We start from the raw sequence: 16,965 nt of genomic DNA, 5'->3' as shown, positions 1-16,965 counted from the left end.
AGTTATTACCAAATTAGTGACGTTATGTCAACATTTGCGTGAATAAAAAAAAATTCGGTCAGAGCTAAAAATAAATTCGGAAGTGAATGTGTAAAGGGAATCACAAATTGAGGTTTGGTTACATTGCTTGAATCAAATAGCGTCTACAACAAACATCTGTCAGGCTAGACAGCAGTATGCTTGTTTGCAATTTGAACATGTCATATATTTTGCAGAAGCTGACGGCTCTCCATGATAGTAAGCTGTCTGAGCAGCTTGTACAGTTCACATTCATCCTCCTATGCAACTGGCGAAGCGCAAGTACTTGGAATGACTTAGCTTTGTCAATATGAAGCGTATTTGCAGGTCTTATCAGAATGCCTCAAGTACGCACAAGGGAAGGTATCGATGCCCATCAATCACATGATCATGGCTGACTAGCTAGTGACATATACGCAGTAATGGATTCCCAGCCAAGCTCACCAACACATAAGCAGTCAGCCCTTACACACGTCTTAGTATAATTTTATTGTTGCCCACACAAAAGTTTATTACATTAGAACGATGCTAATAACGCAAATCTCCTGGTCTGCATTGAGACCGTATCAGTTTATAATAACTTGTTCTGTAAGAACTACTGTTGATTTGTGCACCTGGTGCAGATAATGCCTGGCACAGGTAGGGAAGACTAGATAAAGATGTTAGATGTTAGAGATGATCATAAAATGGCCAGTGAAATGGCAGCCAGACTGCATGTGGTGTTATCTATTATTAGGCATTGGTGTACAGAGCACTTTTGCTGCTAGCACAAACCTTTACATAACATTAAGACCGCCACATGGGCTGCTGGATTAAACGGACATGAAAAAATATTTTAAAAGTTCGGTCGAAAGTAACGGTAAAGAGTTTCAGTCGTATCAAGCAAGTTTGAGCTTTGTTGGATCAATTAAAAATTATTCCATGATAATTAGCAAAGTTGAACTACTGTCAAATCTCAGGGGGTAAAACGCCTCAGCCACACATATTTTTGTTTTTATTGCCTATTTTAGTATTTTATTTCATAGTTATCCTAAAATACATCCCCAAACACAATACAATACCCCGAAAGGAAACTGTATATCCATTTAGCAGAACTATTTAAACAGCTAATAGCTGATCATCGATAAAAAATGTTTTGAGAATAAGGTATTTTGTTTAAGTGAGGTATAATTGTCTAAACAAAATGATGATTTAGCGTGCCATTATACTATAGCGAAATAGTGAACAGCATTTCAAGAAGCTTGTAAAGTAATGCAGGCTCCGGCATGGCTATGCTGTTATATTTGGTGTATACAAAACTGTGAACTTCTCAATAAGGTCAAATCTGTACTCTGCATACAACTTTTTCAAGTTCAATGCAAAATTTAGTCAGATTTTTGGCTCTGAAAACAACGTGATTGTCAAGATACAATGTTAAAAATTTCTCATATCATTGCGGTTTTATAGAAGAAATGAAGAGCTGGTGAAAAGTAAAACAAAAAAATTAAAAACTATACAGTTTATATGTAAAATTAATATAAACTTAAGTTAGTCTAAGGTAAGTGAGCTACATATTTCTATCACCTTTACTTCGCATCCTGCGCATTGCTAGTCATACTTGGCGTGTCTCTAAAGAAAAGTAACAAAACCTCTTTTAATCAATACTTCATTTGGTTTTGAATATATACCTGTTTTTACATTGAGCTCTGTGTATATATATATATATATATATATATATATACACACATATATATACACATATATATATATATATAAATACTCAAGTTTTGCATTGATCTTTGTATATATAGGCATGTTTTTACATTGAGCTTTGTATATATACAGTCAAACATGGATAACTCAAACTTCACGGGACCGAGTGAAAGTGTTCGAGTTATCAAAGCGTTCGAGTTATCAAAGCGTTCAAGTTATAAGAGCACTGTCATAAGTCCATGTATTTATTAGTAGATACATGTACATATACAAACTATAATATAAATCAAAAGCATGAATGGCTTGTTTCAAATTAAATGCTTCCAATGTAAAGTTTAAAAATTTTTTATCTGAAAGTATAGAGATTTTTCTATCACTTGAGATTTGTTTGTTGTTTTATGTGATGTTACTGCCAGGACGTTTTCAGATTAAAATTAGCAAAACTTGATCGCTGTTGAAATGCTCCGAAGAAAAGACATATTTTTCTTTTGAGCGTTTTAACCAAGATCAATTTTACCGATTTTTCTTGAAGTTTATGCGAAAGTTACCTCGCTTTTCCTAGCCTTCGTAGGACCATCGCTAAGCGGATGTTTGGTAAAAATTAAACTTCACCAAACCTTTAGAAAAGTCATTGATGAAAATATTTTGCCGATGATGGTAATAACGACGCCAACGAACTACTAAAAGTTGGGGTTTATCTCTATGGCTTGGAATAAAGTGATATTCTAAAGCGATAACAACCATCTCGGTAGCCGTTGGGCAAAAAACTGTTCGAGTTAACAAAGTTGAGGTCGAGTAATCTGAAACAATTTATAATTGCGTGGGAACGGACCAAACAAAACTGTTCGAGTTAACCATGTGTTCGAGCTATCCGAGGGCGAGGTATCCATGTTTGACTGTATTTATGCTTTTGCATTGAGCTTTGTATATATATCTATGATTTCGCATTGAGCTCTGTATATATAGTCATAATTTTATATAGTCATAACTATATACATTGAGCATTGTATATAGTTATTTTATAATGCATTTGCTTTTATGGCACATGTAAGTGTAATTGCTATCAATATTTACTAAGGAGTTATCCTAGTTTTCTACGACGTGGAACAAACTAAGAGTACTGTAGCACTCTTTTGGGAATACGTTTTTAACCAGACGATTTTAACATACGACGCGCATCTTGATACACTTGAACTTAACACGTAGATGTTTGACTGTATATATAATACTACTTATAAAAATGCTTGAGAAGAAATAAAGACAACCCTTAAGACCAGTATGTTAATATCTAGAGTTGTTTTTGGATTCACAATGCGTGCCTCCGAAGAGATGCATGTAGAAAAACACATGTAACTATCGTTGAATGGAGAGCAGGAAAAGCTATAATTCAGGAGAGTTGCATATCTATAAACTTGAATTTCTCCTTTACAAGTCCTTTTTAATGATATGCACTGAAAATGGTAATTACTATATAGATGACTGGTGCATGAATCCAATACAAACATTTTAAACATTATTTGAAAGCATTTGTTATATGTCAAGCATTTGATTATTGCAGTCTACAAACATTAACTATTTACAAAGATCTCAAGCCGTAGTTTTTAATGACACGTCAAAAGGCATGCGCGTACTGACTGTTGTCGATGACGCCTACTCAACTTGGTGTCACGTACCATCATATACTTAAATCTTTTAAAAATCTTTTTAAACCTAAATCATTCATATACCTGAATTCGAAAACCAGATGTGAGGCCCAAATGAATAATCACAATGTATAGGAAAGCCAAAATGGTAACACATTCTCCACTTTCTGCAAGTAGATCGACCTATGTAAGATCTGCCAAGGATAGTACTATAAACCCTGATTGTTGAGCCATAATTGTATCGCACTGATGATGGTTAAAGGACTACCTTACAAGACAAATCAGAAAAGTAATGAGGTTGAAATACAATGAGGTAAATGCTAATTACATAATAACTAATACAACGAAAGATCTTTTAACTGTGAGAACTACTACTACACCGCTATTCGTGCAGTTATTACAAGGCTGAGACGACTCTTCGGACCTACTAACGATTAAAAAAGTAAAATGGACTAGACTAGTAGTACAATACTAGGACCTACTACTACTGCTAGGGTGCTTTTGTATCATCTACGCGTAGGGTTCCGCGATTGGTATATATGCAATAGAGATAAATTAACCTTTAAGCTTAACCAAAGCTTTGTCAACGTACTAAAGCTAAGAAACAAATGCTATAGCAAGCTGATACAACTTCACTGTTTATTGGTTAGCTCAATATAGTAATAAAAAATAATGATTGATATTTTTTTACTGTTTTTTATTTATGAAACCCTACAAAGTAAAGCACAACCCTGATAAAATATTAAATTCGTCATGTCATATTAAAACTATTCAACAATTTTTCCAACCAAAGGTGTTTTCTAATGACAATAGAGTCATTTTTGCACAGCTGTCATTGGTCGGCTTCGAAAATGCTTGAACTGCTTACAACTGCCTAGGCTTACAAACATAAGCACGCTAGCAAAGATACTCAGCACTACCTGAGAATCAAAAAGGCGTAATATAGTTGTAAAATATTTCGTTTTTAACATGATTTGAATAAATAAAACATGTGTATATTTCAATAATAACATGCCAAACTATTGCAAACACAAAAACTTCTTATTCGCTCCAGACAAAACTTGATTGTAAACAATACTTATCGTTTGTCTTTCTGAGGCAAAACCAACAGATGTTCACAGCTACCAATTCTAATAAAACAACAAACAAGTTGTCTATGCGAGGAGCAAGACTTCTGTAAGCGAAGTCATTCTCAATGTTTGCCATTGGGACTTGTTCATAGTTTACGGACATTGCGTCACTGAACTTTGTTTTTCGCAATTTAACATTTTTATTGTAAACACCTACAACCAAAATGTTCTATGTTCTAATGTAATACTTCCTCCATATGCCATTCTAAGCGCGACTCCAACTGACAGCTTCTGCAATGACTGATTGCGCCACTAGTTTGATTGAAACCATTTCACACAGCAGACATCTATCAAAAGTCTGAGTAATACTGTCAAAATAATATACGACTCCAACCCATAATCTCTACATTCTGCATGCATTTCTAAGCATTGAGCTGTTTTTGGTATACCTCTGCCTGGGCAGAGACTCCATGGTGACAGCTACCTGCATACTAGCCCATACAAGGAATGCGAGAGGGTACTTGACGATAAAATATTTTGAGTTGTAAGCATTGAGTAAAGGGTTTTTGGAATGAACATCATCAGTAAAACTGAAACTGACTAGAAGGGTATGCGCTTTCAACTAACAAGATGCGACTATTATTATTGCAGAAGAAATATTTCGAGTTTAATGAGTATGAGTCACTCTGTTAAAATAAGGATTATTTCAGATATACTAAGAGCATGCTTAATGGCGCATGAAAAAGATTTACCGTTGACTGATGATTTGTGATGAGCAATCATTGGGGCCTACGCAGACTCATAAACTAGGAGTTATCTTCTACATGCCACTTGTCGACAAGACATCTATGACACATCTGGTTTACCAGTATGTCGTAAGAGCGTCTTGCGGAATATGAACACTATACACATATCTCATGAGGTAAGAATCTGACTGAACTCTAATATAGCGAGTCTATTGAACAATAGATGGCTGTGATCACTCTATTAAATCAGTAAAAAGTATATGCTCAGTTTAAATAACAAACAGTCATTTGTATATTAATAAGTATCTACTAGCAGGTGATGGCAGGTTCTTTGAGCTTTTCAATTTTTAGGGATGAGTGGCCATACCACATTGCAAAATATGCCTAAGGGCAGAATGGACTCTTACAAAACCAATCATCACTTGTTTCAGATTATATGAGCGTGTCAAATCATGGGGGAGAGAGATACTAAGTACATTTCCATATAATTACTATAATACCCTTGAAATGCATGTTTCACATACCACATACCAAATTTGGTGTAACGGTTTAGCCCTTTTGAGTACTGGCCTGTTATCAAATCCCTTGAGCTTTCAACCAGCAGTTTCAGTTTGGACTATGAACTGACTCAGCTGATCATTTTCAAAACAAGGCTAGCATCTCTGGCCCTGGGAGCCATTCCGTCAAAGTTCACAAGATATCACAAGGCCAGCAACAGAGCTGATATTCGTGGTACAGATTGGAGGTGAATAAAAAATAGTCAAAAGCTAGAGCGATCACAATAAGTAACAAAGGGGATACGTTGTGGTAAAAAGTTGGTTTGTTGACAAATAAAATTGACGCTGACGTGTGCCGATACGATGATGCGTAGAAGAACTGTTGATTGAAACATGGCTGCACTAAGAATATCCATACTCTTAACAATCGGAAGCAAAACATTACATTAATTGAAAATTTTAAAATAATTTACAATGCTAATAACAGTTTTCACTTTTGCACCAGTTGAGCTTTGCTCCCCTCTTGGACACTTAACTAATACATCAACGATCCTTGATTGTGCTTGAACCATACACACAGTGATGATGAAAAATGGAATATGAAAATTCACCAGGTTAATTGACGACATCATCGCATAACATCTGCATCGACAGAACCTCACTGTTTCGAAACTTGTTGAAATATACAATATGAATATGTTTTAGACCGAGTTGCCTAAACAGAGCTTTCTCAAAACAAATTAGCTATGACACATAACATGTTGATGTATTGCACTTTCTAATTCTAAGCAAACAAATATGCCCAAACGTGAAACATTTAAATAAATGAGTTATGTCAGCAGACTTGTAATGGACAACTCACCAGAAGTACCACATTTGCCAGACATTATATGATGTGCAGCAGATATTGTGTCCACAGCAGTACTCATCAAAATCACACCTATAAAATCAGGGGTATGCTAGAGGGAGTTGAGGAACAATGTATGATATAAAGCACTAATACGCTGAACAGTAATCAGTTAATCAGTGTTAAAGTCAGCTGACTAGTTGTAAACTCGTCTATTTGGTTGGCAGTATCTGCAATAATAATTAATGACGCAGCATTATAGAGAACAAAGAAAAAGAACATTGCCAGTGATACAATACTGAGAACAGTTGGGGCAAGCTTTAGGTCCTAGGACTAAAGATTAACCCTTGATCTGCCACGATGTAAATGCATTTTGATCTACATTGTCATAGCTAATCTCATGGCAAACAGTTCAGTGAGGCATCACTTTTTCAAAGTCAAAAACGTATCTACATATCTATGTATCTACATATATACAAATGTATGTATCTACATATCTATGTAACTACATATCTATGTATCTACATATCTACGTATCTACATATCTATGTATCTACATATCTATGTATCTACATATCTATGTATCTACATATCTATGCATCTACATATTTATGTACCTACATATCTATGTATCTACATATCTATGCATCACATATCTATGCATCTACATATCTATGCATCACATATCTATGCATCTACATATCTGTGTATCTACATATCTGTGTATCTACATATCTGTGTATCTACATATCTGTGTATCTACATATCTGTGTATCTACATATCTATGTATCTACATATCTATGCATCTACATATTTATGTACCTACATATCTATGTATCTACATATCTATGCATCACATATCTATGCATCTACATATCTATGCATCACATATCTATGCATCTACATATCTGTGTATCTACATATCTGTGTATCTACATATCTGTGTATCTACATATCTGTGTATCTACATATCTATGTATCTACATATCTATGTATCTACATATCTATGTATCTACATATCTATGTATCTGCATATCTATGTATCTACATACCTATGGAAACTAAAACCAAAAAGAGAATAATGTGCAATGAAAAAATGTATACACAGTCTGTATCTGAAGTTTTATCTAGAGTTTATAAGTTTGTTTTGTATGTACAAATCGTCGTATGCTATCGCAAATAGTATAAAAATACATTGCATTTTATTTAACTTGTTCGCCAGCTAATAAACCTAACAATAACGAGTTCTGGTAATTATATATAACATCAATGCAAAAGCATTACATAAAACTAAAGTAAAAACTTAAATGATATGTAAAACTAAATTAATAATCAGTGTAAAGGTTGTTATTGCTACTCTGCCTTGTGACCTGTGAGCCAAAGTGTATACACAGCAATAGTACAGAGTCGCGGGTAGTGTAATTGATAGAAATACATTATGTGACTTGCTCCAACCTTCACTAAATAAAGTTTAAATTGACTTGGTTTATATATATTTATGTTACATTTTCTATCTCTACCATCTTTTTTAATTTTATTTATGAATTTGTGGTGTTGGATAATAGAAAGAAAATTACTTAGTATGTTGAGAGAAATATTTGCTCAAAATTTCAAGTCGCAAATCGAAAAGTTTATATGTAGAGGTGGTCGCACATCAAGATTTGATTACATGCAAGTTTAAACTACAAATGCCCTGATCCTGATGCTTTTTAATCAAAACTGAAACAAACACTGGTAATCGCAACTAACTTATCTATATTCTTACCTGATCACCTTCGCTGATAAATACAGTGAACAATATTTTTGTAAGGATGTGAAATATGCGTGTCGCCATTACCGACATGCATCGGTGAAAATTGAGCTAGGAATCCGGTGTAATGTTTCTACATACTGGCATTACAATATTCATTTCAATTTTGTGAGCTCCAAATGAAAAATGCGTGTTTTATGCATAATTTTTTAATAAAGGAAACAATCTACCATGTAAAACAGAAGATCTGATGAAATTCGCTTTAAATAGGGATCGGACATGATTCTGGATTGGTTCTTCCACTATGAATTAGGGCATCTCTACTTGAGATAATCCATTCTACTTGAAGTCACAAATTGTTTTTTGCATTCACATTCATCATGTACTAGGAAGATAGCCTTAATTTTGTTAGCTGCTACCTAGTATTTCCTTGACCAATTATGAGCCATGGTGCTAGAACAAAACAAATCGATAAAATTCTTTTAAATTAAAAAAGTATGACAAGTTTATGAGTAATTTAACGATCATGGTGAAGCAAGCATAGGAGTGCAACCTACATTTGCTAACATGGTCAATGTACTAAACAACAAATAAAATTCAAAGTTGACAAAATACTAGACAAGCAGTGAAGTAAACTTGATGAATAAGTACTGTGTGCTACTCACTTGTCATTGTCGCAATAGTAAGCATAAACCTACAAGAGAAACCCCACACATTACTAAACACCATAAAATGCAATGCCTATAAGAGATTGTTTGATCAAATATACTTACAAAATACCATCAAAATTATGCTGAATTCCCTCACTTTACAATCCTACGGAAATATGCTTTGAGCCTTAATGCAGTCATATAAGAATATTTTGCTGTCACATCTCCTTACAAACACATATATTCCAAAAAGACCTGCTTAAAGGTTGACTTGCAACAAAATTCACATTACAGTTATTCGGTATCAAAAGGATCACTATGTCTTACTCGGCTGTGTTGTAGGTTCAAAATACGTGGAAATGTGATTACAAGCTCTTAAAAATGAACAGTTAATTGCAGCCATCCCAAAAACGCCATAGATTGGAAAACGTCTCCGCAGTAGGAGTTAGTTTGAGGAAAGCAACAAATCAACTTGGTATGTGAATGCATTTGTTGTTTCCACAATTACTTGATGGGAATGTTGAACTGGTTCCAAAAGCAGCCAAACTAGCCCTTGAACTCTTAACACTTCGAGGCAAAATGAATAAGTTCTCAGTTTCAAATTGTCTCACCCGCAGAGAACAAAATAAGAATCTGTACTATAAAACGTGATTTGCCATTTAAATTTTCCAAATAACAACGATTCGAAGGAAATAAAATTTGACTTTCTTTAAATATATGGTAGTTGCGGAAAGGCATGGCTTCCAATTTCTGACTGTTCTTTAACTTTGCCATGACCAGCCTGATTTTGCTACAATACATTTTATTTATTTATACTGTCATCGATTTGATTGCAATGTTTGAAATATACAATGTAATTGGCAATTTTGCAGCTTATAGTTGACTCAGTCAACTATAAGCTGCAAAAGTTATAGTTCGCTCCACTACCAGCAGGGATGTTGGAAAATCAAATCACATTTAGCTTGTGACGATTTTCTGGGCATGTATTAATATATTATGTTTTAGTGTATCGTTAATTCAATACATAGCTTGTAGATTATCACTGTATTGCAATCGCCCAGAAAGCAGCCTCTGATATGGTAATCCTTTAAATAAACGTAATCGTACAATATTTAAGCTGTCGTCCTCTCGCTTTCTCAAAATCGTAGGTTGGAGCTAAACGTCTATCACGAATAGAAACTCCACTCTATTATTTTTAGCAGAACGTATCACAAATAGAAACTCTACAACTTCACTTTTTAGCCAACCGTCAAGAAAATCAATGAACAAATTCGTCGTAAATGTATATCTTTATAATGTGTGAATCAGCATGAGTAATCATTAAAATTTCAAACGTTGTCATATTTCAATTCTTACACCAAGATAGACAGCCAATAAAACATATAGTCCTTAAAAACTTACCGGAGAAAAACAACATAGAATAGCGATCAAATTGATAAACAAAATAGAAATGCTATACACCATATTTTCTGCCTGTCATGTTTGTTACGCACGGACTGACTAACGGTGGAGTTATTGCATCTTTTGTGTACTGAAAGATTGCCGTTACCGGATGTAGTCATAAATTCAATCTTGATGACAATATCTAAACATTTTAAACTTGAAAAATTATTTTTTAAATAATATAATAATTAAAGTAACAAACGTAAAATTTTTTGTTTTATTAAAAAAATGCTAAGATGCATTATTTAAACCAAATGTACACTTGTTTTGTATAGAGTCATGAGGAGGATATTAGAACGGCATTTACACCAACTGTACACCATATAGCGTGGTCAGTTTCGGTTTGAATTTTACGCCAAAGCTGAGAGTTGTCGGTTACTGCAACTACGTCTAGCAAATTACAATAGTGGCTTTCTGTCATTCTAACTCATCACTAACTCATTCACTCATCGGGTATAATACACGAGAAAGCATATTACAAATACATACGTTTTTATGGTAATCGATTAATATTTACAGTTTTTTATAGTACCATTAGTTATAGAATGCAATAAAAGAATGTGGTAAAGGATAAATTTATGCGATGAAGGAGCATGATTTCAAAATACTTTGACTGCACTAATTGGTTTTCTAAAACCAAACTTTAGTTGTCCTAAACTGTGATCAGAAACTAAATAATATAAATGGGTAATGATTCCGATCAACATAAAAACCAATCAATTACATATAATTTATTAAAAAGTACATTTATAGTTTTTATTTATGCCATTGGTGATTTTATTGGAGAAAAGACTATTTTTAATAAACATTAGACAATTGGCTAACTAAACAAAACAACTGATATTCTTCAAATCAGAATGTCATAGCCTTACTGGTAAAATAGATTGAAAATATCTTAATGATATGTTGAAGGTTGGAAAATCTAGTTATATTTAAACATACTCTATAAAGTGTTAGTTTGGATAGCAGCTAAGCTCTTGACAAATTGCCAATTTTACCGGCATTGTTCCAACAAGCCTCGATATATAGAAATTATTAAGCCCGAACTGAAGTCTCGTTAAAAATTTCATGCCTGAGACACATGTCTTTTCCCATCAGACTCTGGATGGTAAAGCTGGTCCAACCATTCACTCAGTTTTAAGAAGAAAGTCAGCTGAACAAGACCAGTCTAATTTCAAGCTCTACAATGAAAGTAATTTTTGTCTGTTTGCTCGCTGCGAGCTGCCATGCTTTATCCTTCACGGATAAATTTACAGCTGAAGGTACGCATTCATATACATGTCTGATTACCAAATACTGAGAACATAGTATTTGAATAAAAACAAGGAATTGTTTGATCATGGAACAATCTTTTTTAGGTCTTTTACTTCATGCGTTTGACATTATGCTGCCTCTGAGTAGATCCTCTGTTGTGTCAGCTAGTCAGCAAACAGATAACTAAAGGTTTAGTAAACATAGTGAATATTTATACAGATGCGGTTAGACTGGCCAAGCAACTGACTCTCGCTGAAATAGAGTCCGTAAAGAGCCAGCTCCAGCTACCAGCTGAAGAGAAGAGAGAAATCACCGGGCCTAACGGAGAAGTAGTAGTTGATCCCAAGTAGGTTGCCTATAATCTATGCTGAAGAGGGTGTATAATGAGCTATAAATACTGCCACACTAATATAGCCTGATTTCTAAAGCGTGAACGTTAACAGTAAACTTTATAGGAATTACAAGGCTATACATAATTATATAGGCTAGTATATGTAGTTTACACTGTAAAGTAAAGTGCTCAATAAATGAGTCAATCAGAGTTGTGCACAAAGTTTATTAAAAACTACATTATTAGAAACTATTAATAGTAATGATTTTATTCTGTAGTTTTTAATAAACTTTATAATTGTATAGGCTATATAGAATTATATAGATTATAATTGTATATAATTATATAGACTATATAAGGCTTATATAAAATTATATTAATGAAAACTCATTAATATTTTTCTATATAATGTGATAAATTTATTTTATGTTGAAAAATATTCTCTAAAAAAATAAATTTCAGAAAAGTATTTTCTGAAATTTCTTTTATACATTTTTTCATGCTTGGAGAAAATTTATTCTATCAATACATTGTGATTGATGTAGCTTCTATACGCAAGATCTCTGATTAAACTTGCAAATGTGACAGCGGATACTAGGAACTTAGGTTATGTAGGACTTTACATCTTCTGATGGAGAAACTAACTTAACAGTTTGTTTTTGCAGCGAGCATTTCTGTTGCGCTCAGCAGCACATCCAAGACAAGAATTGGAATACGAAAGATCAAACCAAGATCGTGTCAGAGTATCGCCGAATCACATTCAAACACAAGACCGGATATACTAAGTGTGGTAATTTGGGATGGAGACGATGTTCTCTGTACAAGGAAGCCTACGCGTAAGAGAATTAGCAGCAGTATTAAATTAAAATATGTATAAAATATATTTTTTAATATATATATTAAAATATTAAATGAGTGCAATCAATTAAATGTCAAGTGATAGCATTACAGAGAAGTATCGTATTTTACAGGCAGCAACTATTCACCTACACTCAAGTTGTAGAGATTGAAGATGTTAAATTTTGTCCAGATCAGCACATTACCTGTTGCCATGGATACACAGAGGTTGCTGACGGAGGCTGCTTGCGTAAGTATTAATACCTGTCAAATGTAAAGCTGGTGACAAATAACGGTTTTATTTTTATGTTTCACTTTGAGGGCAGTGATATATCAATAGCTCATCATTGAACACCTGAATTTACACGACTAAACTACAATAGACTTTGAACTATCTAATACTGGTTGGTTTGTCTATGCAAAATGCAAGAGAAGACAACCTAATCTTGTGTTGACTTAATTTAACATCTTCCTTCAAAAGATTAGTCCTTGCTTTACACTTTTTACAAGTTTTCAAACAACTTCAATGAAGTTTAAAAAGTTAGCAACTGTGAGAATATACTGGTATTAAAATTAGTCTTTTGTTATTGAACAAAGTATTTATTAGTAGCTGTTTGAGTTAATATATTTTTTAAGTTAAAAATTGTGCTTTTGCGACGCTTATTAATAATAAATAGAACAGCAGTAATTTTAGCGCAGTTTCATGATGCATGAACATTGTGTATAACTTTGTGAGCTATTGGAGTTGATCTGGAGTATTGAACAGCTCACCAACCTTTCGCTTAGGCCTGAATTCCCGCATACGGTGGGCAAAAGACAAAGCATTTTTTCTGATTCTCAATAGACTCAGTGTGATAACTGATGCAAGAATAGAATCTGGCTGTACATAACTGTCCCGAGTAAACAGCAAGACTATAGCAGTCGTATCGTCACTCATAAACCAGGCTACCAAGTTGATATAATCAAAATTAGTGAAAAGCTAAATTCTCCAATTCTTATAAAAGTCGGCTAGATGGAACATATTTTTACATTTAAGAATCATAAGTTTGTTTGTATGTTGCAGGACTGGATGATTTGAAAGAGAATCCAAAACTTGCAGACAGTCTCTGCAGGTTAGCCAAGCTTGGCTTGCTCAAGACTCATGAGAAACCCAAAAACTGCCCAAGTGACGGCTAAAATCAATATATTATAATTCTTCTTTACACAAACTATGAGATGTTAAATACATTCAGTGTTGTGAATCTGTTCTGATCTCTTTCTGTAGTTACGTATTGTAGATACAGAGATAGCTCTAACACACTCATTGTGGGTAATTAAACTCAAGTCAGCAGTGCATATTGACATGAATAAACTCAAGTCAGCAGTGCATATTGACTTGAATAAGCATGAAGTCTATTATATAAGTTTATTCAAGTAGTAAAACTTCAGCTAATAACAACCATATTATTGTTCTTCAACTTTTGATAAAATATTGGAAGGTCATGACTTAAACTAATAGACAACATGTACATGTAGTATTTAAATGATACCAACAGACAAACTTAGCTTACCAACAGACCATTAAGTGCTCTGAGCATTATTCTATGGCAGGGCTTTCTGATGAGAAGTGCTCGCATCACCAACTAGTGCAAGCTGCTGTGTGCGATAGTGCAGAAATAAACCTTCATCTCTTCTATTCATCAAAATAAGTACCAATAATCAATCCAGAAAGTGATCAGTGCATTTAGCTCATCCACAAGAAACCACATTTTTATAAAATAATAGCAGAAAACAGTCAAAGATGGGTTGCTTTTTATGAGGGGTTGCTTTTTACTGTTGGGTCAATCCAATTATGACTGTTGGGTTGACCCCATAGCCATAATTGGGTTGCTTTTTTTATACATTGCTGCTGTGTGAAAATATTAAAATCTTCTTGGAATAACGTTTCAATAACATATTAGAATAACAAATTGTTTTTAAATATTCCAAATGTTTAGTTTTAATTGTTTTTTTGTTTACTTTAAAACAAGGAATGGGAGGTTGCCTTCATCAGTTGTAGGGACTTGAGCAGTGAAAACGACTAGGGAAGTGCTAGTCTATGAGCTAACAACCGTTGGCTTAATGTTGTTTCCTAAGGTTTTATTTAATTTTAAAGCGCAAATATTTGCATGTATTATATTAATGATACAAAGAGATTGCAAGCTTCATATACATATATCAAATATATTATATTTATAAATATATTTACGTATATATAAATATATATAAATTTATCATGCAAATAGAGTATACTTGCCATGTCGAGCAGCTTATAGACTGTCGAATCATGGCACTATCGCTAGAGGAATAGTATGCTTTTATTAAATCAGACCAGAACCAGAGATATATCTGCAATAGTTTTCTCTCCACAAAGTTCAACAAAGAAATGTTTATTGTAACATAACAACACTATCATGTTCCCACTAAGCCTACTGGCATGGAGGTAAACCTTATCTCTCGGTCATAGCTTTACAACTTCTGTGCACATTCCTGATGGAATAATAAATGGACGAGTTACAGAGACAACTAACTTCACTGCATCAAATTCAAGTGTCTTTTATTTTATTGTAATAAATCTAATAACCTCAAATAACTTCTTCCTAGTAATAACCAGCAACTAACTAATTGGTAGCATATTTGCTGATTAAATACTCAAATAGTATCTCCAATGAGCCTGACCATTCATTACATTCCTACTTTCCCCAGAAAATGTACAACACCTTATACCAGACACAAATACATTGCCATTTTACATTATAGAACAGAGTTATGCAAAAAGAGCATTTCTTTCGATACACATAATTTACTTTACTGTTTTGTGTTTCTGCCTCATGGTCTAATTTGCTTTAATTGGCATTTTCAGGTGTAAATAAAGTTAATATCCATCTGACTTTCTGCAATGTAAAAAGTCAGCAAGCTAAATTTTCTTGTTGTCTTTTTTTATGTAATTTGAATAAACCTTTTTACTTGCTTTAGCACTAGGTATTATAACAGTAAAACACTGACAGCTTTGATTTTTTTTAAATTGTCATGCTAAAACGAGTCTGAACCTTTGCATGTCAATTAAAATGAGATTGCCATACTATTTCCGTGTACGAATGCGAGTGTATTGCTCTGCATCTAAGATTTCTATATTCCTACCCACATCGTAATAGATCCACAAATGGCTTTATATACTTGTAGTAGCAAGTCTTTCATCAATTGGTCAAACACAAAAATCTCTTCGGTGCAACAAACTGCGTTCCGAACTTCTTTGGCCCTCGACAGAGATTAATTTTAGACTCTGCATATGACTAGATCAGCGTAATAATAATCAGCCAATCGTGAAGGAATTGCTAATAACTCTTATTGTAGTATTTCTCTGAGACAGCAGCCTGTAATAAAATAAATAAATAATTAGTAATAATAATAAATAACCTGTAATAAGATTATTAAAGACATAAAGAGACAAATTAATTGTAAAAGTATGATTTAAAATTTGTTGCTGGCATGCTAGTTAAATACCAAACCTATTATAGGTCTGGTATAATAACATGGTAATATATGGTAATATGGTATATAATAGATGTACAATAACAAGTGAGCTCAAGAGATCAACAAAACACACAAAGTATGTTAGTCAAAATCGTTAGCTTCATTAGTCAGTAAGATAACTTTTAGTCCGACGCGATTAGGAATGTAAAAATGCGAGCAAGAGAATCTGTAGCCTTCAGCAGTGTCAACTCTTACCACATTTTCCCAAAGTATCGTTTTCAGCTGAGTTTTGATCTCTCATTTTTGTTTCAACTCTAACAATGTTTTTCTTTGAGCGGGAACAAAAATGGAAATACAATTTTAATCAGAGGAAAATTTTGCAATTGATAAAAATAATACCTTAAAATATGTGATGACCTTCTGAATGCTGATTTCGTTGGGACAGCACATCTGTGTGTTACTTTGTTGGCCTTGAAACAGCTGTATCTTAATCCGCCAAAAGATAAAAAATAAAATATAAATGTATTATTTATGGTGGCTGTATTCGAAGGCACTTTGTGCTGATAGGATTGGCAAACACCAGGATCTAAGGCTAAGTAATTCTATGAGAAAAATGCCATATGTTAAACGGATCAAGATCTAGTCAGGGAGGAACTGGGTGTCAGGACTTTCATAACTCACTCCATCATTTGCT

The 16,965-nt window shown here is 33.7% G+C and overlaps 1 protein-coding gene and 1 long non-coding RNA gene across 2 annotated transcripts in view; one reads left to right on the top strand and one right to left on the bottom strand.

Moving 5' to 3' along the window:
- LOC137391357 (uncharacterized) overlaps window positions 1-10,440 on the bottom strand; it is a 31,870-nt gene extending 21,430 nt beyond the window's left edge. Inside the window, exons 1-3 of the mRNA XM_068077806.1 lie at window positions 10,316-10,440; window positions 8,930-8,958; window positions 6,529-6,606 (exon numbers count right to left, since the gene is read on the bottom strand). Of these exons, the coding sequence (XP_067933907.1) occupies window positions 6,529-6,606; window positions 8,930-8,958; window positions 10,316-10,378 (170 nt within the window). The 5' untranslated portion in view covers window positions 10,379-10,440. The remainder of the gene's footprint in view (window positions 1-6,528; window positions 6,607-8,929; window positions 8,959-10,315) is intronic.
- A 2,176-nt stretch (window positions 10,441-12,616) lies between these two features.
- LOC137392156 (uncharacterized) lies at window positions 12,617-13,953 on the top strand. Its single transcript, XR_010978217.1, has 3 exons — window positions 12,617-12,778; window positions 12,914-13,029; window positions 13,843-13,953. It is a non-coding gene; the product is annotated as an uncharacterized lncRNA (long non-coding RNA).
- The last annotated feature ends 3,012 nt before the right edge of the window (window positions 13,954-16,965 follow it).

This window comes from Watersipora subatra, chromosome 3 (genome assembly GCF_963576615.1).
Source record: "Watersipora subatra chromosome 3, tzWatSuba1.1, whole genome shotgun sequence".
Classification (NCBI taxonomy): domain Eukaryota; kingdom Metazoa; phylum Bryozoa; class Gymnolaemata; order Cheilostomatida; family Watersiporidae; genus Watersipora; species Watersipora subatra.
This window is presented reverse-complemented; position numbering and strand designations above follow the sequence as displayed.